Source organism: Gobius niger, assembly GCF_951799975.1.
Source record: "Gobius niger genome assembly, chromosome: 20".
NCBI classification, from domain to species: domain Eukaryota; kingdom Metazoa; phylum Chordata; class Actinopteri; order Gobiiformes; family Gobiidae; genus Gobius; species Gobius niger.
In genome coordinates this window covers 6,010,004-6,030,236 of record NC_136871.1, presented here as the reverse complement: position 1 = coordinate 6,030,236, position 20,233 = coordinate 6,010,004, and the positions used below count along the sequence as shown (strand labels likewise).

Below are 20,233 nucleotides of genomic sequence, written 5' to 3'. Positions count from 1 at the left end.
GAAAACGTGGAAGAGCTTGGTAGCTTCTATCTTGACCAGTTTTGGAGCTATAGAGGGAGAGGCTAAATGCTATATATATCTCAGTATGTAAAAACGGTGGCCTATTCCTTTAATCCGCCTGTCAGTCACACCAATCAAACCCTACAAAGATAACGGCGAATCCCAGACCACACGTCTTTGTAAAGAGTTGGAAAAACCGTGCAGTCTGGCCAGGCTACAAAGAACATGCAAAGTCCGGGATATTCTTTCTATGAGGCGAAGCATCATCAGATCTGCTTTTTCATATGTTATTTTTAAGCTTTGAAAGTGAAATACCAATGCGAAGTATAAAAAGACTTCACGTTTGTTCTTTAAAGGTTATATTTGCCTTGATGAACAGGGAGCTCTTTCCAAAACTGCCTGTCAATAAGGCGTTGTCACAGCGAGGGGTCGTCCGTCGCGAATCGTGCCTTCTGCTTTCTCACAAACATCAGCGAGCTTTAGACAAACTCCCTCTGTCACGTCTTCGCTTCAGAGCTGCCCGCGCTGGAAACATGCGAGCGATTCCTCGTAACAAAGATGATTCATAGGTCGGTGCTGAAATAGACGCCTCCTTGTGCCTTCTCGTCCAAAACTGCGGATCATCAGGCATCAGGCTTCAAAGATTCCATCGCAATTATGGGTGCATTATGTGCGTTTTGTTGTGTTCCTGAGGCTGATCTTTGGAATAAAAAACAAATGTAATTGCGTTCATTTTCTTCCCACGACAAATGTTGCAATTTTATATCAGATTTGCGTCATACTTTTCCCAATCAAGCTGCAGCTCGTAGTGGGTATTTGAATTCTTTACACATTTTTTTCCATTTCATTTTCATTTTATTTATTTATTTCATTCAAAAGTGATGTTATGCAATCACAATAAAACCGCCAAGCCAACACAGTATGAATGAAACGGAGCAGAGGAGAAGAACAAGTCTTATAATATCTGCCCCTTTTGTTCTGACACTTTACACTTCACACTGTTGTCCTTTGGAAAATGGTATGTATTTATGTCTACATACATATATTTACAGTCTTATGTATATATTTACAGTATTAACATATGTTTTTGTATTCTCTATTCAGTTTTTTCAATATATAAAATACAGAACCTTCGTATTCTTGAATGTTTACCAATGGTCAAAAAGAAACAAACCGTCGTATTCATGTTTGTTCAAATCAAATATCCCACATTATTCATGTCCAAGTACTTCATACTTTTTTAACATTGTAGCTTTTATGTGCACTGCAAAAAGTAAATAACTAGATCAGATAAACATCTCAATTTGAGTATAATAATCCAATTTTTTGTTGTTTTGACGAGTAAAGAAGTTCTTGGGCATTTGTCCTAGATTATTTCACTTGTTCTGAGATGTTTCTGACTCGTTTTGATACATTTCGTCCTTATTTCAGGTAATTTTCTTTGCCAATGGGGTAAGAAAATTGGTCTTATCTCATTGGCAATTTTACTTTCTTATTTCAAGCGAGATTTACCCTAGAACTGGTCTGAAATGTCCTCAAACAAGCAAAGTAAACTTGGTCCGATCAGGAAAAGTGTCTAAATGAGTGAAAACCGCTCAAAACAAGAAACATTTCCTCAATTCAAGTCATTTAAGCCAATGCTTGATATTTACTTTTTGCAGTGTGTATTTTAAACTCCAGGAGAGTTTCTGACTTTTCCTGGAGTTTATTCCATAAACTGATTCCTGTCACTGTAACAGTTCGTTCCATTGCTTTAGAATTGAACCTGGGTTTGTTAAAGATGTCTGTTCCTTTCAGATTGTAGTGACTTTCCCTTCTCTCAAACATTTCTTGGATGTTCGCCGGCAATATTTTTCTATTTGCTTTATACAAAACCTGGAGGATATTGTAGTCTACTATATCCTCAAATTTTAGTAAATTACATTTAATAAAGAGTGGATTCGATGGATCTCTATATCTAACATTATGTACCCATTATAACCCTACGATCATGTTCTCCGCCAAGCCAATGAAAAGAGTTGATTTGCTAATTGAGGAAAATTCAAATTCGAGCCAACAGCTACAATTTTATCTTGGGTAATCATTCAGCCCACTGGAGCTCGTCGCAAACTCATATCATAAAACAAACGCTATGAGCAGATTTGCCTTGTTTTGCTCAGCAGGCAGTAACGTCCATGGAGAAAGTAAACTATTTAGCAGCGGGGTCAGTGGAACACATCCAACGCACTGCAGTGATTTTCTAAAGGCGCTGGCAAACTGTGCTTTGTTAGTATGACATAAACTTTCAAACACAGTCGTTACTGGACTCGATGACGCACGGATAAAGTGTTGAAATTTGTAAAAGAAAAAATCCTGTCATGCCTCGACCTTACGAAGTAATGTTCCCAGGCAATCTTTTCCGAACTCAGCCAATTTCTCCTCACAAAAAGATTTGTTTTCAATGAGTTTACGATGGATTTCTAAGAGCCGTATTAGACACAGACTGATTTGCTATTGAATTTGCCCAAACAGATGAAAGAGGAAAATCAGAAATCAAAGAGCGTTAAAAGCGTAAAGCTAAAGAAACATAGGGGTGGGAAGATGTTTAAAGGTTTCAATTATCAGACCCTTAATGTGTGTCTATTTATAAAATTAGTGGCGGCTGGAGTTACGCCAAACTCTTTTTAAAAAGATTGTGGGAAAACATGCACTGAGCTTTCAACTGCAAAAGATGGTGGAACCAGGATGGAAATAAGCCAGTACTGTCCGGAACTGTCTGGTTCTGTCCGGTACTGTCCGGAACTGTCTGGTTCTGTCTGGTTCTGTCCGGAACTGTCAGGTTCTGTCCGGAACTGTCTGGTTCTGTCTGGTTCTGTCCGGAACTGTCTGGTTCTGTCCGGAACTGTCAGGTTCTGTCCGGAACTGTCAGGTTCTGTCCGGTTCTGTCCGGAACTGTCAGGTTCTGTCCGGAACTGTCAGGTTCTGTCCGGAACTGTCAGGTTCTGTCCGGAACTGTCTGGTTCTGTCCGGAACTGTCTGGTTCTGTCTGGAACTTTCTGGTTCTGTCCAGAACTGTCTGGTTCTGTCCAGAACTGTCTGGTTATGTCTGGTTCTGTCCGGAACTGTCAGGTTCTGTCCGGAACTGTCTGGTTCTGTCCGGAACTGTCTGGTTCTGTCTGGAACTTTCTGGTTCTGTCCAGAACTGTCTGGTTCTGTCCAGAACTGTCCGGTACTGTCCGGTACTGCGTTCACTGAAGTGGACCATGGTACCGGGATGGAGGCAGAGCGCTCTCTCACCTTACGCACTAAACAATAGTCAGCCTGTAATATTAGACCATGGGCTCAAACACACTGAAGTTTAGCCACTTAATGCAGACTGGGTCTAATCTGCCCTCTGCTCTGTCCCTGAGTTTTCCACACACACGTTAACGGGTGGTGGTGCCAGTTTGGCTGTGAGCCATCAATCCTCCAGTGCGTCTTTACGCATCCCTGGAGAGAGCCATCAGCCCCACAGCACACACGCTCCTCAATCTGAAGCTGTCACATTAGAATGAGGCTCCGCTAAAGCAGGCTCCACGGACTTTTCTGATTTTCCTTCGCGGGACACGGCGGGTGTTTACTGTGTTTACCTGCGTAAAAGGAGGAGGAAACAAATCCACGCCATGTCCGCCGCCTCTCTCTTGTGTCTCTTTCTTCAGTTGTGGAAAAAAATCCACTTTCACACTTGAGTGGAACTAAGAATTTTTCACATATAGATTTTGACTGACCAAACTGTAACAGTTGTTAATGTGCATTTTTGGTTTGATCTCAAGACGGATTTCTCATCAGAAAACAAAACTGGCCCCACGCTGTGATCGGATCTGACTGCCAAACCCAACGGCTAACAGCACTATTCAATAAACCTATAATGGCTTTCTCTAGTCTCAATTCTTGCCAACAATAACCACCCGCTTGTTCCCAATCAGGTCTTGCAATTAATTTCGTAGTCCGGGACTTTCTTGCTGTGAGGCGAAACTGCCAAGTGTTTATGGAGAGTGAAAGACAATTTGCTGCGTAAGGTCTGTTCTGTCGTGTATTATTTTTCAGTTATGAAAGTAAAATACCAAAGTCAAGATGCAAGAAAGACAGAATGTTTCTTCTTTAAAGGCTACATTTTCATCAGGACGTGCAATTAGTGCTAGAATTGTTCTTCTTTTTGTGGTGCAGCATGTCCCCCCTGCTATAGATGAAGTTGGTTAAGTTCACCCAGAGTGATTTGTTAACACATTTCTGCTGGCATTTGTGTTGAGCGTTCAGCTATTTCTCACAGTGAAGGCAATTTGAGCGCTTAAATAATCTAGATGTCATTGTCGTGTGGACACCGCCACGAGGCTTAACCAAGTGGAACAGAAAGAAAGAAAGAAAGAAAGAAAGAAAGAAAGAAAGAAAGAAAGAAAGAAAGAAAGAAAGAAAGAAAGAAAGAAAGAAAGAAAGAAAGAAAGAAAGAAAGAAAGAAAGAAAGAAAGAAAGAAAGAAAGAAAGAAAAGAGGGAGGGAAGGAAAGAAAATAGGAAAGAAGGAAGGAAAGAAAGCAAGAGAGAGAAAGGAAGGAAGGAAGGAAGGAAAGAATGAAAAGAAGGAAGAGAAGACAGAAAGAACGATGGAAAAAAGGAATCAAGGAAAGACAGAAAGAAGGAAAGGAAGAAAGAAAGAAAGAAAGAAAGAAAAAAAGAAAGAAAGAAAGAAAGAAAGAAAGAAAGAAAGAAAGAAAGAAAGAAAGAAAGAAAGAGAGGGAGGGAGGGAGGGAGGGAGGGAGGAAGGGAGGAAGGAAGGAAGGAAGGAAGGAAAATTGACTCAACGTCATATGAAAAAATGCAAAGGAAAGAAGAAAAGAAAAGGCTTAAGTCTCTAATTTGTAACATGGGACCCTCAGCCTTGTAGCCTCACTTTGTATTTTCACCCCAAAGAAAACCGTAGCGACATCAACGCACCGTCCTCTTTGTCCACGTGTTTTTATTTGACCGTTCCCTTGACTAAATCCCCTGAAGATGAAGGTTAACATTAGGTTAATGGCCGCCGCCGATGCTTTGATTTCCAGTCTTGTGGCGAAAAGAAGAAATGCTTTTACTGCCGGCCCGCAGTCCCCGCTCCATCTCCTAATGTTCCTGATTTAATTAAAGCTCCATTAGTACAGTCTGGTCATGTCTCTGCCAATAGGTCACACACGTAGCCCCCACCCCCCACCCCCACCGTGACTACTGCTGCTGCTATTCACAAGACGCTGGCCGGGTCGAGCGGGGATGACATGATTGACAGTGTGTGCTTGATTTCTCTTTTCCCCTTTCTTTCTTTTGCGTGTTGGGAGTAAACGCACTCATTAAAAACTCGCTTGTTTTTTGGCCTAATCAGACTTAAATAATAATAAAAACCACCACTCACTGCTAATTAAACTGTCTGATAAATACCTTGTGCAGTCGTAACCGTGGGAACACATTTTGGTTAGAGGTGCTGAGGGGCAAGATTACCCCAGAATGCTTTTTTTCTGTACTCGTTTCCTGTTGCCTGCGATGTGCAAACCATCCACCCTCGCTGCGTTCTTCTTTTGTGCAGACGAAGACGTAAATTATTTGAGATCAATATCTGGCTGTACACTGTGTTCCTTATCGTTTTCATATTGGCCAATGGTAAAGCAGAAACCTAAGCCAACCAGGTTTAGCGACTGGTAGGGTTTAAAGCTGCTTTTAGTTTTATTTATTAAAGGGGCCAGATGCAAGTTCGTCATTTTATGCTCACTACTGCCACCTCAGGTCTTATGCGTAACTGCAGCTTCTATATTAAGCTCGTGCATGACGGCACATCGGACCCGAATTAACACCTTTTGACAGTGCAGGATTTTAGAGGCAGTTGTGGTGAACAGGTCTGAGTTCATTCTACACATTAGGACATTGCTGGAACATGTAGGGGAAGGAAAATACATCATTTTAACATTTTTAAACTCTGTAAAGTCCCTTTAAATTGTTGAATGAAATCCGAGGCACTCAGGATCTACCTCTTTTTTTATTATAACTGCAACGTGCTTCGACTCGTTGCAGAGTCCTCGTCCAGGCAGTTATTATTCAGTAATCAGTCCGTGACAGGACATAACAATATTGACAATAAAAACAGATCGATACCATAACGATGGTGTGAAGATGCACCAAGCTGCATACAAACTAGAATAAACTCTTTTTTCATATTGAAGTGTAGTCTATGGTGTGGAGGTCCACAGATCAGTGGTCAGTGAAAATTTCAACTTTGCGTTTTAACCTGTGCCCCACACATTTACTTGAGCTTGGAACCTTGAAGCAGTACTAAGTAACTCATGCCCCTAGAGGCCATAAGCGCCACTGCATGTTGCTTTTTTTTACTCATTAATTGTCCGTGAGAGTAAACACTACACTGATAGAAAAAACAAAGGGATAGAGAGGGATATTGTACATCCAATTACACAATGGAGATCATTTTTTTCACTCAAACTTGGCTGTAAATACTGTTTAGGTGGTGCTAGCCTACAGTTAGCTTTGCCCGTTAGCCTGTTAGCTTCTTCTTTGTGATTCCATTAGTGTGTATTGGTGACACCTACCTGGAGGCAGTGAGGTTGCAATTGCGAGGTTTTCTGGCCAGAGACACCGGGGGAGATGAAAGACCCCCCAATCGTCCCATTAACACTTGTATTACCCCCAGAGGGACTACAAAAAGGATTTATTAAGGTAAACAAGTTACTTACTGCTTTAAAACCATGGTCCCATCAGAAATGCAAAAAAGAGGTCTAACGCCAAACCGCATACGCGTCAGTGTCCACCATGATAAGAAGCCTCCGAGTTGTGCTGTCAGTTGTGCTGAGTTAGGGAAAGGAGCCTCAATGCTGTCTAACATAGCTACTTTTGCATAGGGACCTCTGGTGGTTCCTTCCCGGCGATTAGGAGCTATGTGCCATCCCATAAACCACCGCGCCACCAATCATGCGCAACCACTGTTGATTGGCAGGCGCACGTTTAATGAATTTTAGAAAAGTGACTAAATACACGTTAGAGTCACCACAGCACAACATGTTAGTGTTTTAAAGAACCTCCTCAGTAAACGGCCTTAATGAAGGCAGTTTGTGCTTTTGCTTTCATTTAAAAGAAACGTAAAGGCGCATGGCTAATTTGCAGACATTGCGCAAAGAAGGAGCAGACCTCACAGAGTATTTTTTGTTCTGTGATGAAGCTGTTGGTGTGGAAGGTAAATCTGTAACAGCTTTTTATCGTCTGTTATCTGTGTGGCTTCATAGCATTAGCATAGCATAGCATTGTTGTGGTTCATGTTTGAGTCATTGAAGTCCATGGCCAGGAGTGTTTATGTCGGCCAATACTTTATGGGTAATGTAGTTTTTTTCTACAAAAGCCGTTGGTGATGCCATTTCCCCTGAGTTTCCACCCTGGGTAAAGACGGTCCAATTGGGCAAATGCTGCTGAAGCTCTAGTTCACTAACTGCATAGAGATCTAACAGTTGAAAGGTTAAGGATCAGGAGCTCGGATCAGGACATAGAAGCTAAGTATTTGAGATTTCGGATGGACCCCGGCTCCTACCTATAATAAAATCTTAGTTGTTTATAGTCCTGTCTCTGGCGATGTGTGCCCAATCAACAAGAAGCCTGAGAACCACCACAAGTCTTAGAGCCGCACTCTGGGCTCTCGGTTTTATGTTATACGGTAAAGTCTTAAGTGTTGAGAAAAAAATTTTGCCAGAAAAAAATCTATAACTTTTTAGAGATAAATCTTTAGTATTCACAAGCATTGCACTCACTGAACCAAAAAATATATAAGTAAATAGATAAAAATGCATCTGGCCAAGGTTGCACATTGATAAAGTGGTTGGCAATGTGCGCAAACAAACATATGCTAATGATGTACCTCAAGCTGTTTTATGCTCTGGAACTCACCTCACACTTATTTGGACTCTCTCCTTTTCAGTCCTTGCTGTTCACCCACGCCATACTTACATTTTGTGTTGCGTATTACATGTCAGGCACCTTTTGTAGCAACGTGCCAGTGGCATACAACTCACAGTACTAACTACAATGCCATCACATGCTGTTTGTTTCTATCAGGGTTAATGTTGACAAATTTTATTGGCATTTTCTTTAAAGGATCTGTATCCTGCTATTTTAGCCATCACAGAGTAAAGTATAGGCATTTATGTGATATATTGTACCTCTGACACTATGGAGCACTATTTTCTGCGAGAAATTCAAGTATTTTCTCGGACTATTTTGCAAACCGGGAAGACAAGACGCTTCCATTCAGTGAACAGTGAAGAAAAAAGAACAGGCGTGTCCAGAGTAGGTTAGAAAGAGCTCCTTCTTCACAACTTTCAGTGCAAACATGACATCTGTTCAGACGCTCAGGGGGTGCGTTTGTTTTCAATGCAGGGGCAGCACCGACACTTCTTTTTTTTTTCTTTTCTTTCTTACAACAAAAATGATGAAAAAGACGATTTCTAAATTAAAATCAGGCCAGAAGTCATTATATTACAGACGTCGGGTTTCCTCCTGTTTGACACTATGATGTAAAATACGTGTGTCACAAGTCAGTCGTTTACCCGGAGAGGGGCGGAGCAGCTGCACAGAGGGCAGGATTCAGGAGGATTGCTGAGAACTACGTGAATGAAGCCAAAAAACACACGGGTATTTTTGATTAGGAAATTGCATTACAACATGGTTAAAAGCTCCAAAAAAGTCCATTTTGCATGATATTGGTCCTTTAATATTTACGTAAAATATTACTTCGGTGTCGTAAAGTATTTTAAGTAAGGGATAATGCACGACGAGGACAGTTCACGCCTCCAGTTATTTCTGATAATGGACACCTCGGAGTGCATTATCCATTATACCATGGTCCTGCGAACTGAAACTGTTCAATGGGGCCTGTTTGCTTAATTTTTTAAGTCCTGGGCAGGAGTTATTTCACCTTTAAATCTGTTTTACCTGAAGCTAGTCCCAAATAAATTGTTTATTGTTACTATGGAAACAGCTGCAGTGGAGTGAACATGATTTAACTGTTATTTAACTGTTGCTGGACTAGGTGCACATTATCACTTTAACAGACACCCTCCAGCCAATCAGAATCGAGTATTCACCCAGACCATAGATACAGGCGGCATCTCGTCATAGAAGGGGGCGTGGCTTCGCCGAGGGGGAAAATAGAATCTTTTGGGAAACACACTTTTTCACTCTTTTTAGCCATTTTCTGGTGGAATATGAACTTATTTATCACATACAAAGAAAGTCAAATGTAAACCGGGTCCATATGGATATTTTCTCACAGCAGATTGTTCTGTAGAAGTGAAAAAACGGCAGTTGTAGCAAGCGCTAGCTAACCGTTAGCCTTAGCCCGATGCTAACATGTAGCATGAAGTTAGCATTCTCCGTTATTCATGTATTTATGGGCTGTTGAACCACTTTGCTCCTCCCCATGTCTTTGTATCATTATTTAGTAGAAACTATGTTCATATTTCAGCATTTGTTACAGTAGTTTCTGAATAATTAGACAAAGTTTAGATTTTTTCAAAATTGTCTTCCCCCTTAACTGTTTTCAAAAATGACCATATATGGGCAATTCCAGAGATGCCGTCTGTATGTATAGATAGATAAACTTTGTCTAATTATTCAAAAACTACTGTAACAAACGCTGAAATGTGAATTTAGTTTTCTACTAAATAAAGATACAAAGACATGGGGAGGAGCAAAGTGGTTCAACAGCCCATAAATACATAAAAAAACGGAGGATGCTAACATGATGCTACATGTTAGCATCGGGCTAATGCTAATGGTTAGCTAGCGCGAGCTACAACTGCCGTTTTTTCACTTCTACTGAACAATCTGCTGTGAGAAAACATCCATATGGGCCCGATTTACAATTGACTTTATTTGTATGTGATAAATAAGTTCATATTCATATTCATATTAAGAGTGAAAAATTGTGTTCCCAAAACATTCTATTTTCCCCCTTGGCGAGGCCACGCCCCCTTTCTATGACGAGTTGCCGTCTGCATCTATAGACTTTTAATAAAAGCATATTATTGAACCTAAAACAATAAAATGTGTTGTAAGATGGAACTAACACTGTTCTAACGTTAGGCTGTTCACTTCGTTAGTGGTAATTGTCACTGACTTTCCATAATTGTTTTCTTCACCACCGTAAGACAATAAATTTAGAAGTTGTAAAAGCAGATAGCATGCGCCGTTTACCACTTCTGCTCTGCATTGATTGCGTATTTAGACTTTACAATCTCCTCCTGTGTTTCTAATTACTTTATTGACCCATTTTCTTCACTACTCACTAACAGCATCTCTCACGCGGTATCTCCGCCTTGACGTGTAAAATGATTGTTATGCACGAGGCGTTTTAGACGAACATGGGAGCGTTTGGTATTTAAGTTGTGTTGGCGCTCGGCTGTTGTTGAGGAGCAGCGACATGCAGCAGGCAGAAGCGCTCAGACTGTCAACTATAACCCAGTATCTGCTCAAGGTTGGCTGGTAAAAACATGGCGGCTAATCGATGCCAGTGGCCGCTTTGACCACCAGTAAAGCAGGGATTGAAATCCAGCCGACCTCAGTCAAGGGGCAGTGTGGACAAACTGCAGGCGTTGGAAGCAGGTGTAGGAATGACTATGAATCTGACCTCCCTAAAAAAACGTATTTCTCTGTCTTTTGTTTCAGATCTTCACCCGATATGGAAAATGCTACATGTTCAACTCGGGGCAGGACGGGAAGCCCCCCCTGGTGACCATGAAGGGCGGGATGGGGAACGGGCTGGAGCTGATGCTGGACATCCAACAGGACGAGTACCTGCCGGTGTGGGGCGAGACGGGTGAGTTAGAAACCTCTTTATACACCGCGATCCCAATGATTATGCAAATGACATTTTTCTCTGATTTTCTAAACTGTCAACTCAAATGAGAGTCAGCACAGTTTGCAAGTGTTTAACTGTACAGGATCATTTAAATGTGGTTGAAAAAAAATAATTATAGTAAAAAATCTCAAAATCTACTGTTCCAACTTATTATGCAACTCATCGTTTCAATACATTTTAAAGCTTGTATTTAAGGCGAGACACGGCAGGTGATATTGATGTTTCACGCAGTGGTCGAAGTGGAGATTTTTATCTATTTTCCTCCCTTTACATCTTAGTTTTCATGTCAGATATAAAAATGAGAAAACTCACCCGCATGATGTTTATTTTATGATGTTTTGTCTGCGAGGTGGGGGCAACCCGGAAGTAGCTGCTGCGCCACGTAGAAAGTCTGTCTTTCCCGCGGGTTTTCATTCATAAATATTGACAGATTTTACATCCACGTGTCCTGCTAAGGGGCCCCGTGATGACGCTTTCACCCAAATATGGTATTTTTCCTCCTACAAGACGCTGGTGCGGAAATACGGAAGAACGGGCCGAGCATGTGTACTCGCTACAAAACTTCAGGGCTGGTTTTCTCTGAATGTGAGAAGCCGCACTCGGGCAGAGCCTGAGCCCTTATAGAAGCTCCCACAGACTCCAAACTTTCCAGTCTGAGACCTAACAATATTTTTTTTCAAAGAGCTCTGAGACACAATTACTATCCATGAGTTTCACTGAAAAACATAATCATTTGGAACGCGGTGTACATACCGTCAAATGTAATCGAGAAATAAGTCACATTTGTCATAATAAGTCTCACTTGAGTTGAGTGACTTTTATGAAGAAATCTGTCCATGGGGGAAGATTTTTACACTTAGATTAAGAAAAGGCATCAGTAACAGTCTTATCTCAGGCACATTTCTATCTGATTTTGAGTTCAATGAGATCTTAAGTCTTTTAGTCTTTTAAATTTAAGTGGGAAAAGAACTTGCCTCATGTACAGATATCTTGAAATTAGCTACTCAAGTCAGGGACAAATCTACCTTATTGCAAGAAACTCGTACTTAACCAACCATTTTATTTAACATATTTCAGGTGATGAACTATGACTACAAAATCATTGTGTACACGCTAGTCAAGTCAAGCATTTGTAAAGCACATTTAAACACCCATGACAGTCGCACCAAAGGTTATACATTCCAAGAAAAAAGGTTCAAAACAAGGATCTAAAGAACGTGGCTTCATACATGGCTAGAATGAGAGTAAAATGTTTAGTTTAGTTTATTTGAGCAACGATTTATACGGGTATAGTGTAAATATCATTAACAGAAGATATTCAAAACAACAGAAATCTCTAGTGCAGAGCTGCTCAAAGGGACTAGGAAGAAGTTAATTGTAGCTTATAAGGCCTCAATTCAAACACTTTCACAGACTTAAACTACTGCTCACTGAAAAACCACGTATATAATAGACTTTCTCATATGATAGACAAAGTAATTTCATTCTGTCTTCTGTCTTAAATAAAATACCTTAGAGTGATGCCTTGGTGGCAAAAGCGACAGTAATAATATAGTAACTCAGTTTATAACATTCTTGTGTGTGCACTTGCATAAGCAGGTGCACGTATGTAACCCCTGAAGTTTGACCCAGGCTGCAGTGACCAGACCACGCGAGAAGGTTTTGTGGCTTTTATATGAAGCTTTGGAATCACAAATGAACAAGACATGTGATTACAGGCGACACTGTCTTCTGCCCCGCGGTCAAATCACGCAGCGGTCAAAGTTCTCATCAGAGGTGGGAGTAAGTCACTAAATGCAAGTCTCGAGTCTAAGTCATGAAGGTCCAAGTCCCAAGCAAGTCCAAGTCAATCGGTCATGGGCTCAAGTCAAGTCAAGTCAAGTCATAGCTTTTGACGAGCTCCGTCGGGAAACCAAACACGCATGTGGCTAATTACCATAATGTAAACATAGATGCGCCGCTTTTACGAAATGAATCCTGATCTTTCGACAGTTTCACTCAAATAAATAATAACTATAAAGTCACAGCAAGTCTTTGAGAGTCATTGGCCTCAAGTCCAAGTTAAGTCTCGAGTCACAAACAGCAAGTCCCAAGTCAAGTCAAGTCTTTTTGGAGCTTTGGTCAAGGTAGAAAGTTCTCCGCTAAAATGTGATGTTTAGTTGATTGATTTATGTAAAATGTTCGATGTTCATTTCCACCAACAAGTCAACACCGTTTCTTTGTCCGGCCTAAAGTCGGCTCCTTATTCATGTAGTGACTGATTTTATCTGCACTTCTCCAGTCCCATGTTAACAAACAGGAGAGAAGGGGTGGGTACACTTCATGGCAGCGCCCACGCAAACTTCCGGAAAAAAGCGAATAGGGATTTAAGTATTTGAAAAATTAAAAAAAATTCAAGTACAAACAACACTGATACTGACATAACCACCAGCCTGGCTCCACATCATGAAGATGGGTCCCCGAGCGCAGGCCCATGCTGGCTCAGGGCTCCGACAGGTCGCCCCAGCGGCCAGAGGATAGGTCAAATGCAGAGAATGAATTTCCCTACAGGGATTAATAAAGTATTCCTTTACCTTAACCTTATCACTGAAAATTACTTGTGAGAAACATCATTAATACACTCCCATAAATTGCATACCTGGGATCACAAATAAAGAAGCCAGGTGATTACAGGTGGTCTAGCACAGTCTCACACCGCACCAGATACAAGGTCAGGTCAGGTCAAGTTTATTTCTTTAGCACATTTACAACAACCACGGCTGCCCAAAGTGCTTCACAACACAAACAGATGATAAAAACTATGAATACAAACAAGGCATAATAAACTTTGCGTCAAAATCAATTAAACAAAAACATATAATGGAGAAACAGTTGAGCATATTAAAAAGCTTGTGTAAAGAGGTGGGTTTTAAGGGAGGACTTAAAACTGCTTAGAGTCAAGAGTACAAGAGTATTATTATTATGAACTGTCCATTGCATCTATGGAGCTATGCCAGTCACTCCCCTGAATAAGCTTTTGACAAGATTAAAATTTTACCAAATGTCAATGTAAATCCCAAATATTTTCAATAATCACTAAGGGGAGGAGCAAGAGCCGTAGCCAAGGTAAACACCTCCGCTATGTTAAACACTCTCAGAATAAAAGAGAGTTAAAGCTGATTATTATTACAATAAATGTATATATTTTGATGAAATTCACGAAATAACCTTGTTACACATACTGTACGTAATCAGTACAAAACTTATAGCAGTACAGCAAAAGATTATTATTATATGAGTTCTGCATGTTTCTGTACATTCTTTTAAACTCTTCATTCTGATTCTGCTGCACCACATTCTTATCTCATCTCATGTTATCACACCAGAAAAAACTGAATCCCATACTTTACAGACTAAAACATAATAGTTTTTTTTTTTTACTTCCAATGTGCGCTCCAAAAGGCCTAATTAGTGCTGCCTCCTGTAGTCATCATCAGTGAAACTTGTGCCGTCATCTGCAGCTTAAGGCAACTCAAGTTCGGGTGCACTTTCAGCGCCTTTTCAAACCACCGTCGCACAGCTTTACCTTTAAGTGCACAGCGCTCTGCACTTCACCAGCGGTGCTCTGCAGAAAAGCAATCTGTTGGTTTTCTTTCATTTTGCCTCGGAGCGAAAACATAAGTCAAACAATTACAGTGAAGTTATCTCAGGATACCGCATAGATTTTCTTCCCTAATCTCTATCATACAGGCCTGAGTTCAATACTAAGCCCTTTTGAAGCACTTGTAATCCCCTTTGATATGGATTAGCCCACACTTCGGCTCAAATAAAATGTTTCTGTTAAGATTTTCAAAGGTTATAAGGCGAATTGGCGCAGCAAAACCTCAATTATTTACTCATTTTCCGAACTTAACTTGACTATAAGGTGGTATTATGACACAGAGTGAGGCAGTTTTCAGCCGTCTCTGTGTGAAACCCTTAAAAATGATAATTTATTCCGTGAAGAAAATGCTCTTTGAACTGCAAGTTTATAGAGAAGCCAGAAAGAGCAATGACACACTTCTCCATTTCAGTAACAAAAAATCCATAGTAACAACATAGTATTATTACAATATGCGCCTCATTGAGCCAAACAGACGTTCCCATTGATTGCATTTTTCTGATAAATATTTCACACACAGGATCATTAAAAGTCATACTAACAACTGGGAGAGTGGAGTTACCTTCAGGGAAAGTCTTCTAACAATATATTACACAGGCCGCGCTGAACCTTGCGTAACGATTTCCCGCTAATGTCTGATATAACCAGCTCCATTAATGATCTAACATGATGTGTGGACACCGCTGCCTCTCTAATATGCCCTCATTATGGCGGCCCACACTCCATTTAATCAATGTGGCTGAAGTTTAGCCCTGCAAAGTCAGGGGTCCGCTGGGTGACAAACTTCCCTCCAGTTTTTGAGACTCTGAGCTTTTGAGAAATCAATCTTGACATGATGAAAGGCGGAGAACATTTAGCAACGTGTCACAAACCCGGACTTGAACCTATATGACGTTGAATGTCTGCGCACCTCGGTGTATGAATGGGAGTGTGAATGGGTGAGTGGGTCCTTGATGTAAAGTACTTTGAGCCTAATGTAGGTGGAAAAAGCGCTGTATAAAACCCAGAAAAATGACTGCGTCCACAGTATTGTCATATGATTTCAACTGACTAACCAGTCCGGCGTTTCGGGGGTTTGTAAACGAACATTTTCCAAACTAGGCCCCAGAGTGGAAAGATCTCAAAACGCTGTTTACGTGGCGCCGTTGTTACAACATCTCTGCAATTTTTACTTAAACGATGACATCACAGCTGCAGAGGGGTGTCTGTGATCCATAATGAGGTTTACTCACGGATTTATGATGGTTTTGCTCCACTGCAGTCCGCGAGCCACAGGTGACAAGTAGAAAAACACGGCCGAGATTTCTTGGTGGGCGTGATTGACAGACGGCATCAACCAATCAGAGCAACGCTAGATACGTCGCAGCAACAAGCGGCAGGAAGCCTTTTCAAAAATGTCCTTATTTAAGATAAGATAAGATAAGATAAGATAAGATAAGATAAGATAAGATAAGATAAGATAATCCTTTATTGATCTCACAAAGGAGAAATTCACTTGTTACAGTCGGCGTTCAAGAAGATCACTCAGAGTTAATAAAGTGCAGCTGATACAGAGATTATTGCACATGTTACTTCACAGTCTTATTGTACAGTCTGACAGCAGTGGGGATGCAGGCTTTGCGGTAGCGCTCCGTCCTGCACTGGGGGTGTCTCTGTCTGCCACTGAGAGAGCTGCTCAGCTCTTCTACAGTCCCGTGCAGTGGGTGGGAGGTGTTGTCCATGATGGAGGTGAGCTTGGCTAACACCCTCCTGTCACTCACCTCCTCCACAGAGTCCACAGAGATTTACGAGGAACGCTTCGAACGCTGCTTCTTGCTCCGGTTTCAGGGACTAAATTTGTTTTCAAATGATTTAAAAAAGACGAAAGAGTAGAAGAAAACATCGTATCACTCGCCGCACACGCCATCTCTATTGTTTTGGTAGAGTGTGGCGACGGCCTCCGTGTCTTGGGGCAATGAAGTCCCGCCTCTCGGTGGGTGATTGGACCGATGTGGGTAAAATCGTGAAATGACAGGCTGCGAGGAGCTGTCCAGACGGTTCTTCTTTTGAACAGAAAGGAGGAGTGTCTGGCAGGCCAGGCAAAAAAGTCTGGTCACAGGTTGTTCTGCTTTAGTCCCGCTACGTCTGAAGAATAAACTCTCCTCCTCGTCTCTTCTGTAGATCCTAAATCCTTGAATCAGTTTCATTTTCTCTGTTTACATTCCACAAAAGTTTACTGCACATGCTCTACATCTTGTTCTATTATCTGTGTTAGCGTCACAGCGCCTCACACAGGCCTGGAAGATGAATTGCGCCGTTTTCACAGACCTGAGTCGACCCATGTGGACGCACACATTTACTAAGAAAGTTTCTGAAAAATTAAGCGTTTTGTCTTCGTGTGGATAAAGCCATAATTAGAGGCAATCAGCCGATCGAAATAACCACAGACAAAGCTTTCAAATGTATATTTACCTGGAAATGCATGTGTAACTTTTAGTAGCAGTTGCTAAAATACCCACGTAGATAGCCCCAAACGTGTCAAGTGGAATTATCGGCATTTCTATATCACACAAATTGATATCGATCCATAAAATTGTAGCCCATTGCACTTTAATTGTAGCAGGTGTCCGCGAGTTGTGCAGTGTTCATTAATCTCCATGGAAGACAAGCGTTTTACTAGATACAAAAATCAATAAACCTGCTCCATCTGTCACTATAGGCTTCAGTGGGACCCTTGCCTCTTTAGCGCTGTCCCAGGATGGGCTGCATATGCTGCTATGTGCTTTCATTAGCTTTTCATAGGCTCTACCTCCAGTCTGTTAATAGTTAGACTGGCTGAAGGGCTAAGATTATGCAAATCCTTGAGCTTTAATCCATGTTGTTGCTTATGAAAATGTTTGGGTGAGCTCTCAGTTTTTTTTTTTTTATGGTAGCATTGATGTCTTGATTGAGGTGGAGGATAAGTACTTCTTCACAAAAATAGACTCTTTCTCTCGTCTCTCTCAAACCTTCTCTTCACCTTTGTTAAAATCCTGATCCTCACAGTCATCAAAGGTACAGTCCTGGTGGGTTTAAAGGAATAGGCCACCGTTTTTACATACTGAGATATGTTCTTACCTTAGCTTTGACGAGTTCTTTAGGACCTGTCTGATCTTCACCCGTGCCTTCAGTCACGTAAACACAGCGCAGACGGCGTTAGCATTTAGCCTCTCCCTCTCTCCTCTGTAGCTCCAAAACAGGTCAAGATAGAAGCTACCAAGCTCTATACTCAATACTATATTGTAAGGCGTAATGATACCAGGAGTAGTTTGGCATCCGCACAGTAAAGTGAAGATTACTGCACGGATTTCGAACTACTCCTGGTATTATTACGCCTTACAATATAGTCCCCCCTTTTATCCGCTTAGAAAATCCACATTGTTTAATTTTGTGTAATTATACTTTGTAGTGGAACACTTCACGTAACCATATTTAAATAGGGAAAACGTGGAGGAGCTTGGTAGCTTCTATCTTACGTGACTGAAGGCACGGGTGAAGATCAGACAGGTCCTAAAGAACTCGTCAAAGCTAAGGTAAGAACATATCTCAGTATGGAAAAACGGTGGCCTATTCCTTTAAGATGGAGATGTTTGCATTTCTAACGCTTGCCCCATGTCTGTACAACCTCGTGTGTGGTTTAGTTTCTCCAATGTAATGCTCTGTGAACTCTCCCAGCACAGAAAACTATACTTTATTCATCCAAGTCACACTTTTTCATCCACCACGTGATGTCATGCTCCCCTGAGAACAAACCCCTTTACCATTTGCCTTTCCCTACAATAAAGCCATCCACCCACCAATGGCACTTCAGTTCAAATTATATCATACTAATACAAACGTGTCCAAAAGTATTTTAAAAAAAGCTTGAATAATGCAGTGAGCGCAGTGCAGTGTTTAACCAAAGCGGCAGACATTGTAAATGATTCATTTTCTGCATTAATTTATGATCGCCTTTATGTAAGAATGAATGTGTAAGACGGCGTCTGCAGCATAGGGTCTAATGAAATAGAGATGAGTGAGTCGTCTCTGATCTAAAGCTTCTATATGCGTCATTATGTAGGGAAGTGGAGGAACACAAACAGGAAGTGCAAAGTGGTGGGCGTGAGTTATCAGCAACGCGCTGGTCAAGACTGTACTGTTTTGGCTTTTACTGCCCACAGGCAATGGTAATGTATGGCAGTGGGTAGTTCGTAGCAGAGGGCACTTGGAATCATTTCAGATCTAAAAAAAACAAGGTGACACTGAATAGTATTTCAATATCATTTTAGAAGAAAAGTTGTTTTTCAGTAAAAGGTTTTTGTCTGCTTCATTTTAAACACAATACGCAACAAAATGCCAATAAATCAGAGTTTAGTGGATCATTTTCTACATTATCTCGGGGTCTTGTTCACGAGTGAGGGACGGATGGAGCGTGAGATGGACAGACGGATCGGTGCGGCGTCAGCAGTGATGCGGTCGCTGTATCGGTCTGTCGTGGTGAAGAGGGAGCTGAGTCGGGGCAAAGCTCTCGATTTACCGATCGATCTACGTTCCCACCCTCACCTATGGTCATGAGATTTGGGTAATGACCGAAAGGACAAGATCGCGAATACAAGCGGCCGAAATGAGTTTCCTTCGCAGGGTGGCTGGGCGCACCCTTCGAGATCGGGTGAGGAGCTCAGTTACCCGGGAGGAGCTCGGAGTAGAGTCGCTGCTCCTTCACGTCGAAAGGAGCTGAGGTGGCTCGGGCATCTGTTCCGGATGCCTCCTGGTCACCTCCCGCGGGAGTTGTTCCAGGCATGTCCTAGTGGGAAGAGGCCTCGTGGAAGACCCAGGACACGGTGGTGGGACTATGTCTCCGAGCTGGCCTGGTGTCGCCTCGGGGTCCCCCCAGAACAGCTGGAGGAGGTGTGTGTGGATCGGGAAGTTTGGGCATCTCTGCTGAGACTGATGCCCCCACGACCCGGCCCCGGATAAAGTGGAAGAAAATGGATGGATGGATGGATGGATGGATGGATGGATGGATGAAACTGAATAGTATTTCAATATCATTTTAGAAGAAAAGTTGTTTTTCAGTAAAAGGTTTTTGTCTGCTTCATTTTAAACATAATACGCAACAAAATGCCAATAAATCAGAGTTTAGTGGATCATTTTCTAAATGACTCTTTCAAAGCAAGGGGTACTTTGAGTAGAAATGAAACCACTGATGGAAGCTACCGCTCAAAAGACGCTTTTTACTGCATCGGCTTTTCTTTTCCAACGCTCTTCACTTTGTGTGATTCTCACTGAAGACAAACAATGAACGAACACATGGGATTATGTAGAAACAAAAAAGGGTGAAATAACTCACTTCTTCCTTCATTCTTCACATTTTCTCCGTGAGCTTCATAAGGTCGTCGCCTGAAACAGTTGAACAGTCTGTGACGTGAAAAGCATTTCTGGTGACGACATTGTGAAGAAAAAGTAACAAAAATGCGAATCCACGTGTGTTTATTCATAAATTAATGAGTGAGAGTCTATATTGTAAATGGTCTTGAGATAGAAGGAAAAAAAAACTATCTTACCAAACTTTTGACCAGTGGTGTACGTTTTGGTGCAATGCTTTTTATTACTCAATGAAAGTGTTGGGAACAAAAAAACTTTCATAGAGTTGCTGCTCTGCAATTTTACACAGTTGGTCTGTCAAGTTAGTGGTGGATGGGGA

General features: G+C 41.5%; 1 protein-coding gene across 2 annotated transcripts in view; it reads left to right on the top strand.

The window, feature by feature from the left end:
- The window catches only part of asic1b (acid-sensing (proton-gated) ion channel 1b), a 500,510-nt gene that overhangs the window by 414,599 nt on the left and 65,678 nt on the right, over nucleotides 1–20,233 (top strand). For both annotated transcript variants that reach the window (XM_079579289.1, XM_079579290.1), the window contains one exon: nucleotides 10,700–10,850. In XM_079579289.1, the coding sequence (XP_079435415.1) occupies nucleotides 10,700–10,850 (151 nt within the window). The remainder of the gene's footprint in view (nucleotides 1–10,699; nucleotides 10,851–20,233) is intronic.